Below are 18,416 nucleotides of genomic sequence, written 5' to 3' on the forward strand. Positions count from 1 at the left end.
TGTGTTTACTGTCCTAATGGACGATCTTAAAGGGTTGCATGGGGTTTCTCCCATATGATCTTATACATATTTTCATGTTGTGATCTTCTAGCCCAGTCTACATCTCACCGAAGGCTACACCATGAGTATTTTCATTGGCATACAATGACATGGGTCTCTGGCACATGGTCTTACACATCATCATGTCGTGTTCTACCAATCCAGTTTACATCTCAACGGAGGCTACACTCTGAGTATTTTCATTGTTGTTGTGATTTGCTTGTCAACTGAGCAATGTACCTGCCCTACCAGAGGCATCACAAATAGATGTTTTAACTATTTAACAGAGAAACACTTACCTACAGATGACTAATTCTTACTCTCCCATGTCTGATCTCACATGCAAACATACCACACATCAATTTATCCATGCAGTAAGTCATATATTTCATTTGTAAACATGCATCAACTTTACAATACTACACACACATTTACCCTCACCAGTTACTCGATATGACATTAACATATGAATCTCCACTGTAAATTAACATACATGAGCCAAGATAATCACCCACATGAAATTCACATTTACAAATCTGATCGTCCTTCCCGAACCAGTAACAACGATTGCTTAAAAGATCATGGAATCACCAATAAAATCCTATTTACAGACAATTTACTAACATTTCAATTATAGATGACCCCCATGTATGGCTTATTATTCACATCTGCTATTTTTATATCTTTTAACATTCTTACTCTTTCAAAATCATAACATGCAGAGCTACCAGACTTACTTGGAGGTTAAAACATCCACTGATTCACCCAAAAACATTAGCTTCTAGTTTAACGATAAAGAAGAGAATATTTGGGTTTGTAGAACAGAAGGAATAAGAACCAACTAAATGTTCCCTTCTTACCATATATATATACTTAGTTATTTTTAGTGGATCTTAACAATGTGTTAAATGTATACAAAAATTATCCCGTAAATGCCCTACACAAACTGGGAAAAATATAAAAGAAAATCATGTCTAAATATTATTTAACCGGTCAGTCCACTCAGTTGACCCTTAACCAGATCACGTTACAGAACCCACTTTGCACTATGTTCAAGCAACTAGACGTACCAAACCTTTGACGGTAACTCTTATAAGGCATGTTTTTCAATTTTTGTACTCTTTCTTCAGTTGAAGTATACCTTGAAATGAAATCTTGAAATACTTCTATGGGTAGATACTTTATGCGCCAAACTTTAGTTTGTTAAGTAAAATTCATATGTACTCGCCTTCATCTCGGATCCACAAAATTTGAAGTGTGAAAAATTCTAAGAACCTGCATTCCAAATAAACATCTGTAAGTTCAACGAAACTTAGTAAATCTCAACCAACATTTCCTTTAACATTGTTGTTGGATCCCTCTACTTGAAGATTCTGGACTTCCTTTTAGACTTTGATAGATACTTTTCTAATTCCTGGCGGATAGCTATACGTCCATCTCTACACTTAACCAATTTATACATATTCCGCTCCTTGAGCGGATTACAAACTTCACACCATAATGTAGATCCTATTTAACAATCCCTTTTTAAAGATAGAACTTGGATGCATTTCTCGAAATGATATACATGTGGATACTACTCTTGGTGGATTCTTATATTGGCTCTTGTAGCTGATAGAATTCTACTCACACCGTATCCTTATGTTGATCCAGACAACGAACTTATTCCGATCAATGCAATATTTTTAGTTTATCCAATAGAATCCCAGATGATTGCGACACATAACATGATAATTCCCAAGTTTGACGGACACTTACACTACTCATAATTACAAATATGCCAAGCTCTCTATCCCAGCAGGTTACTATAGCGGATTCATCAATTGCATATACTACTGAGAACTCTTTCAAGAAATGACTCAAAGACATACTCATATCTCGCCACTAAGGCTTCCCAAATAATATGCTACATAGGCTTTTCAAGTAACTCCTCGCAAAGGCATTCCAAATAAATTCTCCACTAAAGCTTCTAAACAATATGTCACATAAGCTTTTCAGGTAACTCACCACAAAGGTTTTCTAGATAAATTAGCCATTAAGGCCTCCCAAATAATATGCCACATAGGCTTTTCAGGTAACTCGCCACAAAGGCCTTGTTTGGTTTGCCACCAAAGCACCAAATAAACTATCGTATTTGGCGATATGGATTTGTTTAAACTTAGCATCACCTGAGGTTTGCCCATCATCGCCCTTAAGACACACAAAATCCCTAGTAGCAAAATGCAGCTCATTCGTCATTTGCATAATGTGCCATGGCCATGTTCTTTCTACATATCTTTCACACTGACCCTTTCTCGTGTTTACTGTCCCGACGGACATCACTAAAGCACCACTGCAGGGTCCATTATCATATCACATACTTTTCCAACAATCCGTCTGAACCCCCTTTTCTCAAATCATATTTTGTCATGCATCATTCATTTAAGATTATAGACACATTTATATAGATTTCACTCACGCCCATAAGAAAATTATACTTCCCAACACTTGTTTTTTCATACATGCTTACCACACATCATCATATTCATGCAACACATTGTAACCTTCATTTACATATATGCAAATGCTTTACAGAATACACATACACACACATACGTATAACAAATCCTCTAAAAGACATGCACAACTATAGGGACATCAACCATACAAAGAATCATTATAAAATAGAGACTCACTAGAGACCTACCTATACCTTGTTCTAGAGCTTATGTTTCAATTGTTCTTCTCAATCTAGCAACAACAACTGCTTAGAATATCATGGAATTTCCATTTACAAATATTTTACTAACGTTTCAACTACGTACTGCTGCCATGCGGGGCCTTCCACTCACACCTTACTGTTCTTACATATTTTAGCGTTTTTACTCTTCAAGAATCATAACAATCAGCGCTATAAGACTTGCCAGAAGGTTGAATCATCCATAATCAAATGAAATCTTAGTTTTAGCTTAACGAAGAAGAAGAGAACATTTAGGTTAAAAAGAAGGACCAAAAGGTTAAATAGAAAGAAAAATCATCACAAATTTCCCCCATCCCTTTCACTTTTTATATTCCTAGTCCCCTTGATTTTTCGACTAAATCTAGGGGTAGGGGAAAAAATTCGGTGAAGATCGAACGTACTATACCTTGGTGGTGACTCGCTTACGACGTGGTCTTAAAGACAATTAAGTCTCCTACAACTTTCTTATAAACTTGGTAAGCTTTTCGTACTCAGCCAAAACTCTGAAACGTATTCTTTATTGTGTGTATTCTTTCTTCACTTGAAGATACACTGTAATTAAATCCTTAGATACCACTAACGGGTAGATACTTTAACACTAGTTTGCGCCAATTCTCTAAGTCGACAACAAGTCAGCAGGGTGGTGGGTTATGATACCATAATGCGTCAAAACAGTTTATTTACATACATTACTCACCATTTTAGATCCATCGCTTTATAAGTGTGACAATTCTGGATTTAAAAGGCTATATTGGTTGCACTTTTCAACAAGAGGCTTAATTGATTCTTTAATAATTTTTAAAGGGATTATTTGACATTTCAACCAATATTAAAAAGAAGGCACATTTGAGAATTAATTTCTCAATAAAAGCATTTTAGGAAAACAATTAACTAAAAAATATAAATTTTAAGTTTGCAAACATGTTTGAAGCATTTAAATTGTCTTATAAATGTGTGGCAAAAAAATTATAATTCTATCTAGGTAAAATTATAAAATTTAGAAAACAAAAATCTAGTAAAATAATCTTTATGTTTATTTAGATAACATATTTAGGCTTGGTATTCTAAATGAAAGGTTTGTACTCGTAAGTTAATCAAGTTCAACTAAATTTTTTTTGAATTTGACTTGGTTGTTGGTGAGCTTGAAGAATGTAGTCGATAATTGCTAGAACACTAGAGTAGTGCTAAGAGAAGTGGCAAATGTTATTGGAATTGTGAAGGAACAAAGATGAACACCAAAGAGTTGTTTACGCAATTTGGTTTCCTTACGTTTATGGGACCTTGTCCTAAAAGATAATCCACTATTTTTCAACCTCATACAATAGTGATTTAAGTCACATCACACCTCGGTATAACAACCTCACTTTGTACCTAAGATCTAGATTACTTTCATTGTAAGTCCTCCCCCTAAAAACTTAGATTATAAAAACAAGTGACTCACTTATTTTACTTACAAAATGCTCATAATAAGAATTCCCAATGAACATGTTAAGTGTTACAACTCTTGCACATCACCTATACAAGTTTCTGTTGGAAAATATCAGGTTTCTTACATAACAAAAAATTAAAATTTTGAAAATGACTCGGTTTGTGATATTTATAAAAATAAACCCTACACCAAAATAGTACATGTGTTTTCGAATAAATGGATCCTTGTATCCCCAGCTTTCAAGGAAATGATCTTCTCCGTTATTTTCGTATCATGAACTGCTTCGAGTGTAGGCATGAACCAATTGAATCAAAACACAGAACTAGAAATTCTTTTCTCTTAGGTGGAAAGAAAAATTCTCTTCTCAAATACAAAACCGGTAGAATTGTTATTCCATAAAAATATATTTAATAGTTGAGAATAAATTTTCTCTACTTTTCGATAAAGTAACTATATTTTAAAGTTGTGTAAATAGCTCTACAAGTGCCATCTATTTATAAGAAGAGAAGGTAGAACCCGTGTTGAATTGTAGAGGTTTCTTTCAACTAGAAAAACAACTTCTTACTTGGGGTAAGAGTAGGGTGGACGACATCTCCTAGTATTCCTACTAGGGTTGCCGCCTCATTCATATTCCATTAGTGGTCTTTGGGCCCCTCTCAAATCGAGTCCAATTACGAGTACTTCCTAGATTTTTTGACCCAATATTTTTTAATCTGAATCAACCTAATTCTATTTTTCTATTTCCTAAAATAAACTTCAATATATTTATATTAAATAATTTTCTCATCTCAATTTTACCCCCAATAAAATTATGACGATTTTACCCCTGGTAAAATTTTTGAACAAATATATGTAATATTTCAGAATTCAAAATTTTCATTATGATCGAATGGTTTATTTTCATTTTCGGGCCTTAAAATAACTTGAAAACATAAACTTATTCTCCTAATCATTTTTAACTAATTCATCTATATTTGCAAATGAATCATTTCCCATTTTCATTTTCATTTCCATTTTGAGAAAACTACATTTATTTTCAAATGATTTCATTTCTCCATTTCGATGAAAACCATAATCACTTCTAAACGTTTTCCATTTTTCTATTTCTATTTATTATGTTCATTTTGATTCAACATGCAATTCATTTCTGGTTTCAATGAGCTAGCAGAGGGACCGATTAAATATATGTAATTAGGGCTCAAATGATTTATCATTAATTTTTGACTTTTCACCTATTAATCATAAACCTATTTAGTCACAAAGTCATTCCACTATAGTATCGTGACCCCGAAACGACACACCGTTATGAAAGTAACTACTCAGTGCTTGTCCAATAACCTTGCCATAAGTATGTTACCCTTATAGGATATCCTTAATCTCTTTGGGATAATATTCGTTCTCCTAATGATCCTATTTTATCTCATGGTAACCATTACATATTCTTTCATGTAAAGTCAATTACTATTAAATAGTAATCAAGTTTTTCATGAAAAAGACAAACGACACGTAGTCATGTTTACTTTTCATCAACCATATAGGGCCAATGAGAGGATATCATTTACCCATGTCTCAGGATATGAATTCCACTTTTTTGAATAATGCTACATATTGTAGAAGTCATACACCCAATGCACTAGCTTTTGGTTCCTTATCTATTTGAACTCAGGCTTCTACTTATATCAATGTGTACGAGTCACGTATACATAGTTTTTCATCCACTTAGGATTTAGGTATGTTACTCTATGAACATCACAAATGAATAAATCCATAAGCATTTAAATTCTATTCATCTTGGGTCTTATCTGATGTTCTGTCAGTCCTATTAGTCACATCTATGTCTCTATCTTTTGGAAGTCATCTGCTCCAATGCCCAAGACAAAGCATATCCCCAATTTAACTCGATAGAAAACATATTAATCTTTCAACCGGTTTGCTCATTTCTGATTAGACTAAGGACATGTTTAAGTTCGTCTTCTAATATAAGTTGTCTTTCTGTATTATGATCCGACCACATAATACCGCTTAATATTAGTTGAACATTAGACAACCAGCGAGCAACATTTGCTTCCATTTTGCTTTGCGTACAAAATCCATGAGAGGAAAATATATAAAGTATTAATATAATTCATGAATAAATTTATTATCCTACCTATTCGATAAATTACAAGTTTACTTAGACGAAAACACTACACTTAGGGTACCAGATCCAACAGTCTTCCACTTGCCCCTCCATATGTTTCCCAAAGAGCTCTCTAGCTAGTAGAGTCTTGGAAAAAAAAATCCTTAAGGTTTGTCCTCATATTCGATCTTTGACTAAATCCACTATTCCATAAAAAACTGCCATCTCCATTAGGATACTTCATATCAATGTGTCTTGTCCTTATGCGGTTTCTTTGAGTTTTAGTTATATCCGCATTGTTATAGTATTCGACCCTCCATAGTGAATTTAGTAGTGTAACCTTGCTTGACACTTATTCACACTATGGACTCGTCGTCTAGGAAAAAAACATAGCCCAATGTCGATTTCCTTGAACTTGACACAAATATCTAGGCATGTGCATAACATAACATACATAAGACTTCCTACTATCAAAGCATAAGCAACCTTTCTTATGTTCTCTCTTTCTTCCGTTGTCTAAGGATAGTCCTCCAAAGAGATGAAATCTTGATATGGAGGGTTGATTTCCCTTCTTCAAATCAACTATTACATAACGCTCTAATATCTTTTTTATGTATGAAACCTAAGATAGTGCTACATTTTGTTCTTTCGATCCCTTAGGATTCGAATGCCTAGAACAATATTAGTTTCTCCCAAATCTTACATGCTAAACTGTTGAGTTAACCAGAGTTTAACCAATGACAATGTCCCTACATTATTCCTAATAAGTAGAATGTCATTGATATATAAAACGAGAAAGACCACATTTTCATATCCTAAATAATTATAAATATAAGTTTCATCTACGTTTTTCTCAAATCCAAAAGTCTTAATCGCTTGATCAAATCTTTGATTCTATGAGCGAGATGCTTGCTTAAGCCCATATATGGATCTAAGCAATTTGTAAACTTTATGATTGTCCCTTTTAGCTATATATCCTATGAGTTGCATCATATAGATGTTTTATTTAAGATAGCCTTTCAAAAATGCTATCTTGACATCCATTTGTTAGATCCCGTAATTGGGAGTCCTATAATAGTTAGCAATATACGGATTAACTTGGGCATGGCAACCAAAGAGAAGGTTTATAATCTGCTGTAATTTGACGGGCCATATTAGGCATCCTATTACACTTAACGAGCTTATTTCCGAGAAATTTATATGTTTGTCATGTTTTTACTTAATTTAGGGAAGTGAAATCATTACTTGTCCCATTTGCTTTTATTCCCAAAATTTCTCTCTTTCATAACTCTTGAAATCCCTAATCTCTTCTTCATATTTTCATGTTCTTCTACTCCCTGCTATTTCTATCGTCGAAGTATATATTCTGCTTTCTTCCCGTTCTTAAATATATTCCAAAACTAACCCTCCATTTTTCATTTTTCCTTTTATTGAATACTATAGTTAACTTGGTTAGGGCTAAGATAAGTTTGGGAGGTAGGGTAAGAGGTCACGATAGTCAAAGCAATCAAGTTCGTGGGAATAGTTCAACTAATGAGGGTGGTGAGGAGCCCTGAAATCGTGAAGTGAGCACTCCAACATAAGCACTTACCTATCGTTGTCTAACGACCTAGGAAGAAATGGTACAGCACCTGGCCGTTCGAGGGATTTGTCTACCCAACTTTGTTTACAACTTTGAAATCGTCTAGAAGGAGAGAAGATTAAGTGATACATAAAGAGTTTTCATACTACCTCTCTATCTATTGGAGGTTGGCTTCTATCTCCTTTTGCATCCCTTATTCTACACAGTACTAAACGAGTATGGAATTGCACTGGGGCAACTTGCTAGCCTATCATGGTGGGCGTTGGTGGTCTACTTTTTAGACTGTTGTATTCGGGCAGAGCCACCCATGCTCAGCGTCTTCCAATGTTTTTACTAGTTGAAAGTCATCACTCAAGGGCTTCAATAGGGATGGTACACTTTAGTACCTGCATTGGTCACGAGCCCATAATTAAGAATTGGGCTTCAAATCTCCACCTCAATCGTAACAAGTATATTCGAGTGAGGAGCAAGCTTAAAGGTGATCTAGATTTCCCAATAAAATGGTTAACCTAAAGGGAATCTACATGTCGTTAGCATCAATTCTTCGATTCTAAAATTGTCAGTGTGTAATACAATCGATTAAAGATGGGTCGCACTTGGTGCTAAAGAAACTTCTAACCAACAGAAACATTTTCAGATTTTGTTTGGAAGCAAAGAGCCTAATGGTTATTGAGCAGTGGATCTTAAGAGGATGATGTCCGTAGATCGGGCATGGCTATACAGAGATGATAACGATTTGGCCCTAGTTTTGACAAGAAGGATGAATGAGCCTAATAACTTTTTTTATACAATCTGCAAGATGCATCTCCGTCGTTGGTCCTTTTTACTAGCGGGTGATAAAAGTGAGTCAACAAGTACAAGTTTAGTAATCAGTTGAACTGATAATGCAGTTGCTACTACAAGCTCTTTTGATTTCTCTAGTTCTTTCAGCTCTTCTAGACACGAAATGGACATAGACATAATGGTGACAATTTACGAGAGAGTGAAGGAGTTATTGCCCCAAGGGTAAGGGCTAGCAACATTGGCCGTAAAAGGTCGTGAGTGGAGGAAGGGTCCCATATGTAACACCCCGAACCCGAGACCGTCACCGGAGTCGAACACGAGGTGTTAGCAGACTTTAACCACTTATAAAAAAAATTTCCCAGACACTGCCAATCTGCGTACTAGTCGCTTTAAAAATCATATCTTGAGTTTCACAACTTGAAAATCAGTTTCGTAATTTTTCCCTGAAACTAGACTCATATGCCCATCTACATAATTTTTTCTAGAATTTTTGGTCAGGCCAATTAGTACAGTTTATTAGTCAAAGTCTCCCATGTTACAGGGATCGACTACACTGACCTTTGCGCATTACAACTTGGATATCTCCCTGTGCAGGGCTTCAATACTGATGCCGTTTGTTTCTATAGAAACTAGACTCAGAGAGGAATCCATACATATATGGCATGACTCCTAATTATCTCTGGTTAATTTATAATGAATTTCCAAAGTCGGAACAGGGAATCCAGAAACCGTTCTGGCCCTTTCCCACGAGAACCTGAATATCTCTTAACATACTGTCCATATGATCATTTTGTTACTTTCCTATGAAAATATATTCATCAAGGTTCGTTTACATAATTTATTCACTATTTAATTCCAATCCTACTATTTTTAGTGATTTTCCAAATCTACATCACTGCTGCTGCCAGCATCTGCCTTTAAGGTAGACTTTACCCATTTCATAGTTTCCATGATTCAACTAGCCCTTTTAGCATAAATAGCACAAATCATGATAGCGATTAACCATTCCATACCAAATGATTATAACATTATGCTCAAACATATATAAGTCATTTTCCCATGGCTATATACATTAACCAAAATATTCTTCCGCCACTAGTCTATTTTATACATGCCATAAGACAATCCGAAACATAGCAGTACCAAACAGTGGATAGTGATAGTGTGACTAGTTGCTGACGATCCCCGAGCCTGTAGCTTCGCAATGAGATCTATAAAACAGAGGAAACAGAGTAAACGGAGTAAGCATTACAATGCTTAGTAAGTTTTAAGCAGTGTCAACAGATAACAATCAAATTATAACATAGTTGTTCGTATTTTTATTTCACTATTCCTTCGGGCATACCATCCCTTTACTGAATCTGCACATCTCATCATATACAATAGGTAGATAAACTTTCACATAAAAGTGAGCTCATGTGACATAGATATATCGTATGATTTTACATCACCTCTCACACTGATCCGATGTCACATAATCATAGGAATAGTCTCATAGATTGCTTTCGTATGCATCACATAACTACCTTATGATTTAGTGCAAATCAAGCTCACATATAAACTTGAAGTACATACCTGTTTAACCTTTCGCATTGAATATATTTATAAGCAATTCTTATTACGAAGTCTTACCCGGACATAATCTCCACACGAAGTTATCGGGTCTTACCTGGACAAAATCCCCACACGTAGTCATCGGGTCTTTAGAGCTCGGATATAGTACAAGCACGAAGCTTAAGGACATTAATCAGTGATAATATTCTCGCATAAAGCCTGCGGGGTTTTAACCCGGATATAGTACTGACACAAATGCCTTTCGGGACTTATCACATTTATGCACTTTCACATCCATTACGTTGGCCACTCGGCCCTGTCACATATATACACTTTCACATTCATCACATCGGCCATTAGGCCTTATCACATATATACACTCTCTTGGCAGAATCTACATCTATCATTTTCCAATATCACAATTTAGAATTCACATATGGGTTTAATCGATAGCTCATGAGCAACTAGAACAAGTTTATCAAGGTTTACAACACAATCTCAAATTCAGCACAAGCTGTTTTTCCTGAGCAATAGTCACTAAATCATTTATAACTGGAGCTACAAAACTCCGAATCACTTTCCGTTAATTTTTCCTGAATATAGACTCGTATATCTTCCATCCATAAAATTTCCAGAATTTTAGGTTTGGCCAATCAATACCAGATTTTTCTTTTCCCCTGTTCCACTGTTTGACTAATCTGACCACTCTTCACTACAAATCAAATTTCTCATTTTACAGAATTCAAAATGTGTTGTATTTGATTTTATTTGAAACTAGACTCATTAAGGAGTCTAAGCATATAAATTTTATCTTATAACCATTTTTGTACAATTTATAATGATTTTCTAAAAACAGAACAGGGGATTTCGGAGTCATTCTGACACCGTCTCACACAACTTTAAATATCTCATTATCGGAAATTCCTTTGCTTACACGGTTTCTTTTATAAGAAACTAGACTCATTAAGCTTTAATTTCATGTCTCATTCAGCCTCTAATTCAAGTCCATAAATTTATGGTGATTTTCTAAAGTCACGTTACTGCTGCTGTCCGAAGCAGACTATTTCAAATTACCTTTAAATTCCCAAGCTCAAACACTTAAGAACTTACCATTTGAGCTTAGAACATATCATGGCCACATCATATCTTATTAAATCAGCTCATCATGTCCTATTATAATTGAATTTACTCAACGTTTAAACACTTAAAACTTACCTCGGAAGTTGCCGAACGATTACGACGGCTCTTCGATCACTTTTTTCCTTTCCCTTATCCAACTTTGATCCTCTAGGCTCTTGAGCTAAATCAAACAAATTTACTTCTCAATCAAACACATATATATGGCAACCATATACATTTCAAAAACCAATTCGTTCGTATCATTTGTCCATATATTAGCTTTTAGCATATTTGGTCATTAGAGTGACCTATTTAACTTTCAAGCATTCATTTCTAATTTTAATTAAACAATGCCGAATGCCATTAGCTACTAATGCCACACACACACATGTGCATAAAATTCACCCATACATAACCTCTAGCTCATTTGGTCATTCATCTCTCAAACCTATCAAAGTTTCATGTCAAACTTCCCTGGCCGAATACACATATAAGCACATAATGCACATTTAGAATTTTTTTTTATTTACTTCATGATACATTCGGCCTTGGCAACAATTTCATTAGAAATCCTTATTAGCCACTTCATCAATCAATTATATCATCTACTTAATATTTCATAACTTATCATGCTAGCTGAATATTATTTATTCAAGTTCATCATCTTCATATTCGGCATTAGCATCAAATATAATAGCCCATTTCCTCCCACTTTGAATTTATGCATCCATTTAATCATAGTTTGTTTAAGCACTCATACAACAAGATTCATCCAATTTAACAAGAAACAAAAACTTTATTCCTCCATAGCTACAATGGCCGAAAGATCTAAACATCTCAATACCGAAATTTCTAACATGGGTTGCCTAAAGAATTTGGTAGGGAGTTCAAATTTATCTAGCATTTCAAGTAATTTAACACATCCATATAGCTAACATGCTAGTAGTATCAAGGCATCAACTAAAATTTTGAAGCCTCTTAGTCGAATCCTAACTCTCCAACAACTCTAATTTCATCCATGAGATAAATAGAAGTAGGCTAACCCTCCAAAGGATGTGTAAACCTCCAAAAGCAACATTGAACATACCTTAATCTCAAGAACCACCTTGGCCGAACTTCCCCTCTTCTTCTTCCTTCCATTCGGCCATGTTGAACAACAAAGGAAGAATTTTGTTTTTCCTCCCCTTTCTCTAGTCACGGCAATGGGGAGTAAGGGGGAGACAACTTTGGTTTCTCCTCTCACTCCCCTCATATTTTATTATTCTTCCCACACATATTAGCATAAAATGTCTTTAATATGTTTTTTTAATACTTATTTCCTATTATAAAACCATGTAGTCATTATAATATTAATACAAAATGCATATGCTTTGTATCCCATACCCTCATGGCCGGCCACTTCCTCTAAAGTGGGGAATTTGACATGCAAACCCATCATTTCACAACATGCATTATTAGGCCACTTTACATTTGCCTAGCACATTTCCAAATTTTCTCACATAAGTCCTATTTGATAAAATTCATTTACCATTAACAAAATTCAAACATGAAATTTTCACACATGCATATGTACATATAATGAGCATCAACTATGACGGTTAATTATCTTTATGACTCGGTTTAGTGGTCCCGAAACCACTTTCCGACTAGGGTCACTTTAGGGGTGTCACACCATAGCAACGGTGGAAGGCTGATTCATCGCAGACAAGGAAAAAAACCAATTACATCTGATGGAGGAACTGCTTCTCTTGATGTCCCTCAAATTCCTGAGTCTTAGACAGAATTCGCCATCCCTGTGGACCTACCTATTCCCACTATTGCGGAGCCAAGCTTTGGTACAATTCGTTCCTTCCTACGGACTTCTCCTCTTAACCCCTTACAATTAACTTCTCTAGTTGGTGAGGTAAACACTTTTTTCCCTTGCAGAGATCGTATCAACATAGGGTAGTATCACTTCTCCCCCTACAAAGTCAGACAGAGATGGGAGAAAGACTTACCCTAAGAGTTGAGAGAGCATGCCTACCCCTTTTCTTCCTAAGCTAGTGCCCAAAAACCTTATCTAGAGGAATTAATGGGTTTTTTTCAGATGGTGGTGGCAGATTGCAGACCCCTTGGTTGGGCTTTAACTGAATTTTACAACAAAAATAAGGTTAAACGGGCTGAGTTTAAGAAGACCATAGGTTCATGTGAGGGATCACTTAGCCAGCTCTGCCAAATTCATGAAGACACAATTTGCTAGAACAAGGAGCTCACCAAATCTATCTCCACCTATGAGACCAAAGAAAAATCTTGAGAAGCCAAAGAGAAGAAGATGAGAGAAAAGATCTGCCAACTAGAGGCTGAAAAAAAGGCCTTAGAGGAACAACGCCTTATGAATCTGGAACAACTCAGAAAAGAGAACAACGAGGCCCTACAGAACTTCAAGGCATAAACCAAGGCTAACATAAAGAACTACCTACCTAAGTTGATGTCAAACCTTATGTTGCACACCCAAGTTGCAGTGGGCCATTTTAATGTTAGTTAGGTAGATTTAAATTGCCTGCACAAACTCACAAATTCTGACCTTGACTTTGACGCTCTATGTCCCTGAAGCGCGGAGTAGAATGAGTTCCAAAAGAAATGGTGGGAATCAGATAAACCCTTCATTCCCCAAGAACCTGAGGTGACCAACCCTACTCTTATCGAAGAACCTGCTCAAAGAAGGGAGGAGAATATGGAGGATGTCGCCATCGTTTCTTCACCAGTTGAGGAAGAAAATTAAATTCTTATTGATGATTGTTCTTGCCTCTCTTTTCTATGTTGTAATTGTATTTATGAAGGCTCATCTTACTTTTCATGCTTTATTTGCTTTCCTTGCGCATTTTATTTTCCTTATGGTTCTTGAATGTTCACACATAAATCAGTAACATGCAGGTTCTCTCCCTCATCATAGACTTCCCATAATCTGTTCGCCAATACAAATAAACTATACAACATAACACAACTTAATAACAAACGAGGGACTAAGCAAGAATATCGTAACATACATACAGGGGCTATAAGTCAAATAACACATAATTCACCTTAGAATAGGGTAACTGCATGGTGGTAGAGAAGCGCAATACAATAGAGACTAGCAATATTTGGAGCCTCGTATAAAAACTAAGTATACCCTCAAAGCTGAAGATATTTTGTGGCAATGTGTTCAAATAGCTTTGCTTACAAGGGCACTTTTAGCTAGAAGATATCTCCAACTGGGGCCAACGTGCTCCCACATTTTTGAATGGTGAAAACACAGTAGAACACTTGTTTCTTTCTTACTTAGCAAGTAAACATGGATGGAATAAAATCAAGTTTAATGAGCATGTTTCAAGTATAAACAGGATGGCTAGTTTGAGTGGATTAAAGCCAACATCACTTTCAATTTGTGGTTGTATAAACATAGAATCCCATGTAGAGTTGTGTTTCCCTTTCTACTTAGGAAACTTTTGCTCTATAAGAATAGCAAAGCTTTCAAGAATCACTATGAGATGAAATCCCCATAAGGCTTGGTATTGAGAGAGCTGAAGAATTCTATGGTCTCCAAACCTCATTGTGATAGCCTAGAAAACTCTACCATCACAATGGGCTAAACTCAACTTTAATGGAGCTATATATGTAAATATAGTAATATAGGAGCTAGAGTCTTATAAGGGACCACATGAGTAACTAGACTGTGGAGTCTTATCGTCACATCCCTTTCTTGGGGTGAGCATACGATTGAATCGATTGAAAAAATTTCGGGTTAGTCGAGTTGACAAGTCCAATTGTTTCGTCATAACTTGATTTTATTTTTTTTAATTGATTCGAGCGAAATGAGATTGAAGTCTATGCGAATAAATTTGTTCAACTTAAATAAAATAAATAAACTGATTATATTGAAATTTTGGTTGAAAGCTCTCTTTCTCTTTTTCTTCTATAGTTTAATTTTTTTTTCTAATGAAAGAGCTTTGGACGTCACGAATCTGCGAACCAAAATTCAAATAGTTTTTTTTTTCAGATCTCAGGCACAAACCGTCAGATCGGCTTGGATCTAAGGAATATTTTTTTACTCGTCAATGTGTATTGATTTACCATATTGATCATCAAATCGTCGTTTAGAACACATTGATAAATCTCCTTTCTATATAAAAGAAAACCTTAATAGTCCAGTTACTTAAAGACAAACTTTTGAATAGTTCAGTGACTTAAATGAAAATTTTTGAATAATTTAATGACCAAATTGTAATTTTTTTAATTAAGTTAGAAACAAAAATTTATCCATAGATGATGTACCCTTATTTTTAATTTTTGCTGCCGTCTATCGTAATATTTAAGCTAGACTAAATCAGCCCAAGTCATCATATTCTACCAGTTCCGTTGACACTCATTCCGCACCCCACACCTTTTGCATGGTTTTACTTTCTTTGTTAAGCTTTGCCTTTGAGATCCCCACCAAATTCTCCCTCTCTTTTTCACCTTCAAGTAACCTCAATCCATTTCAGCAATTACTAAACAAAGGATCAAAGCATAACCCAGAGTTTTAAAACTTCTACTGAAAATGGGAATTGCAAGGACACATGATGAAGATTATGAAACAACGGAGTTCAAGACTCTTGTTGCCTTAGCTGCCATGGAAAGAAGGAAAGACAACGGAGAATTCAAAGGCTTGACCTCGCATTCTTCCATTGTTGATCTTCAAGACAAGCTTGTTTGTGTTACCAGTGGTGCTTCTTTCTTTGGGTTTGCCTTAGTTAATCGTCTCTTGCTCCATGGATACTTTGTTCGAGTGCTTGTTGCTAATGAAGGTATCAAAAACAAAAAAACCTTGTCAGATTCTCTGTTTATATTGCTATTAAATTGAATGATTTTGAAATGGGTTTCTTGGTTTGATTTCAAAAATGATTGCAGAAGATGTAGAGAAGCTGAGGGAAATGGAGATTTCAGGGGAGATGATGGGTTGTAAGAGCAAAATATCTGTGGTAATGGCTAAATCAAATGAAATCCAGGGGCTAATGGAAGCTTTTGATGGGTGTTGTGGGGTATTTCACACCTCTTCTTTCGCTGACCCTGCCGGCCTCTCTGGTTATTCTGTGAGTTTTATATCGTTTGTTTTACATTTCTTCTCTGATTATATGAATTTATGAATGAATTTGTGGAAGAACTCTAAGGTAGTAGTGATGAACATTAGGGGGAAAAAAAGGACTAATTGTTGCAACATTGCCAAGTTCTTAGTTGTCTCTCTTCATTGTGTTTCATGGGGGTAGATTGAAAAGTTTTGGTGATGAGAAGTAAAGGGAAAGGGATGAAATATGTAAAACTGAAGAAAAAAAAAAGCAGCTAAATTTTAAGAATGAATTTTGCCATCATAGAAAAAGATATGGCTTGAGGACTTCATCATACATTGGCCTACAAAAATCTTAATGGACACAATCACTGATACGAGCATGTATTTCGATATGAATGTGCTTAAAATTAAATATGAAAAGTAAAATCAACATAAGATTAAAAAGTTTTGTGATATTTTCTAAGATACACACTGAAGCTTACTTTACTTTTTGAAATTTTGTCATCTTTAAGAGTCCACCATTACCAAATCAATTTATTAGCTATTCTTTAACTAAGATATGTTGTTTTTTTTTTTTCACACTTTTCCTTTCTATGTTTTGCTAGAAATCCATGGCTGAAATGGAAGGAAAAGCCAGTGAAAATGTGATGAAAGCATGTGCAAGAACACCATCTGTCAAGCACTGTGTGCTCACTTCTTCGCTTTTGGCTTGCATTTGGAGAGATAACACCCAATATGAATTCCCCCCTTTGGTTAACCATAACTGTTGGAGCAATGAATCACTTTGCGTGGATAAAAAGGTATGAATCCATACTTCTGATTTTTTTTTTCTTACGAATATTCGTGTTCGATAGCCTTATCCGACACATACCCAAATATGGTACGGGGATATGACCCTTTGAGAACACTCTAAATATATGAAAAATATTTATATCGAACACTCATACTCAAGTTTGGGATCTGATAGCTTTGGTATGCATTGGGGAAGCTGAAGGCTGAGAAAGTTGCATGGAAAATAGCTGAAGAAATGAGCTTAAATTTGACCACTATTTGTCCAGGACTCATTACAGGCCATGAATTCTCCTATAGAAATCCAACAGCAACAATAGCTTATCTTAAGGGTATTTTTTTCAAAACTTAAACCATTCTTGATAATGCCGAATCATATCAGTTAATTTATGAAAAAAAATTAAAACTCAGGAGCTCAAGAAATGTATGCAAATGGTTTATTGGCCACTGTTGATGTAAGAAGATTGGCTGAGGCACATGTATCGGTGTTCGAGGCAATGAAAACGACGACAGCATTTGGAAGGTACATTTGCTTCGACCGAATCATTCAGTGCGAGGATGAAGCCGAGAAGTTGGCCGATGAAATCGGGATTCCAAGAAACAAGATTTCAGGGAATTCATCGGATTATGTTTTCCCTAATTGCTTTGAATTATCAAACAAGAAACTTGCAAATCTTATGTCAAGAACACTTAGAAGTTGCTATGGTGAAAGTTAAATCCCAAGTTCTAGTCTTCACTTTGAACATTATGTTTCTGTTTTCCACTTTGGGTTTTTCTTTAGGTTTATATTTGCTTAATAGCTAGCTTTTAGGATACGATTTTCTAATATTTCTTTTCCATGGTATTAAAAGTCATTCACCATGTTTCTTAGTTGCATTTGTATGAGTTAAGCTTTCTTACTCTTATAGCTAAATTTTATGGTCATTTTCTCTTTAGCTTCAAGGGAAAACTAGATTCATTCAATGCTCATTCAACCAACGCTTTAAAAATATGATTAGAAGTCAAAACAATTTAAATATTCTTTTCATACTAAAAAAAGTATTAAATGTTACAAAATTCACATGGTGAAATGGTAAAATATAATTCCTTGCATTAAATTCTTCTTGGTTTTTTTTTTTAGATTCTATGTAAAAAAACAAAAACATCTTTAAAAAATAATCTTTATTGCTTTGTAAAAATGATATATTTTAATAATTTCACAATTGAATTGAGTTTTGA

At 35.1% G+C, this 18,416-nt stretch overlaps 1 protein-coding gene across 1 annotated transcript; it reads left to right on the forward strand.

The window, feature by feature from the left end:
• Positions 1 to 15,709: 15,709 nt before the first annotated feature.
• On the forward strand, positions 15,710 to 18,097 carry LOC107892282 (cinnamoyl-CoA reductase-like SNL6). The gene is made up of 5 exons (XM_016817315.2): positions 15,710 to 16,149; positions 16,253 to 16,434; positions 17,015 to 17,209; positions 17,377 to 17,530; positions 17,610 to 18,097. Exons 1-5 carry the CDS (start codon positions 15,903 to 15,905, stop codon positions 17,912 to 17,914), a joined length of 1,083 nt encoding a protein of 360 aa, XP_016672804.1. The 5' UTR covers positions 15,710 to 15,902; the 3' UTR covers positions 17,915 to 18,097.
• The last annotated feature ends 319 nt before the right edge of the window (positions 18,098 to 18,416 follow it).

The sequence above is a fragment of the Gossypium hirsutum genome, chromosome D09 (assembly GCF_007990345.1).
Source record: "Gossypium hirsutum isolate 1008001.06 chromosome D09, Gossypium_hirsutum_v2.1, whole genome shotgun sequence".
In the NCBI taxonomy this organism is placed as follows: Eukaryota; Viridiplantae; Streptophyta; class Magnoliopsida; order Malvales; family Malvaceae; genus Gossypium; species Gossypium hirsutum.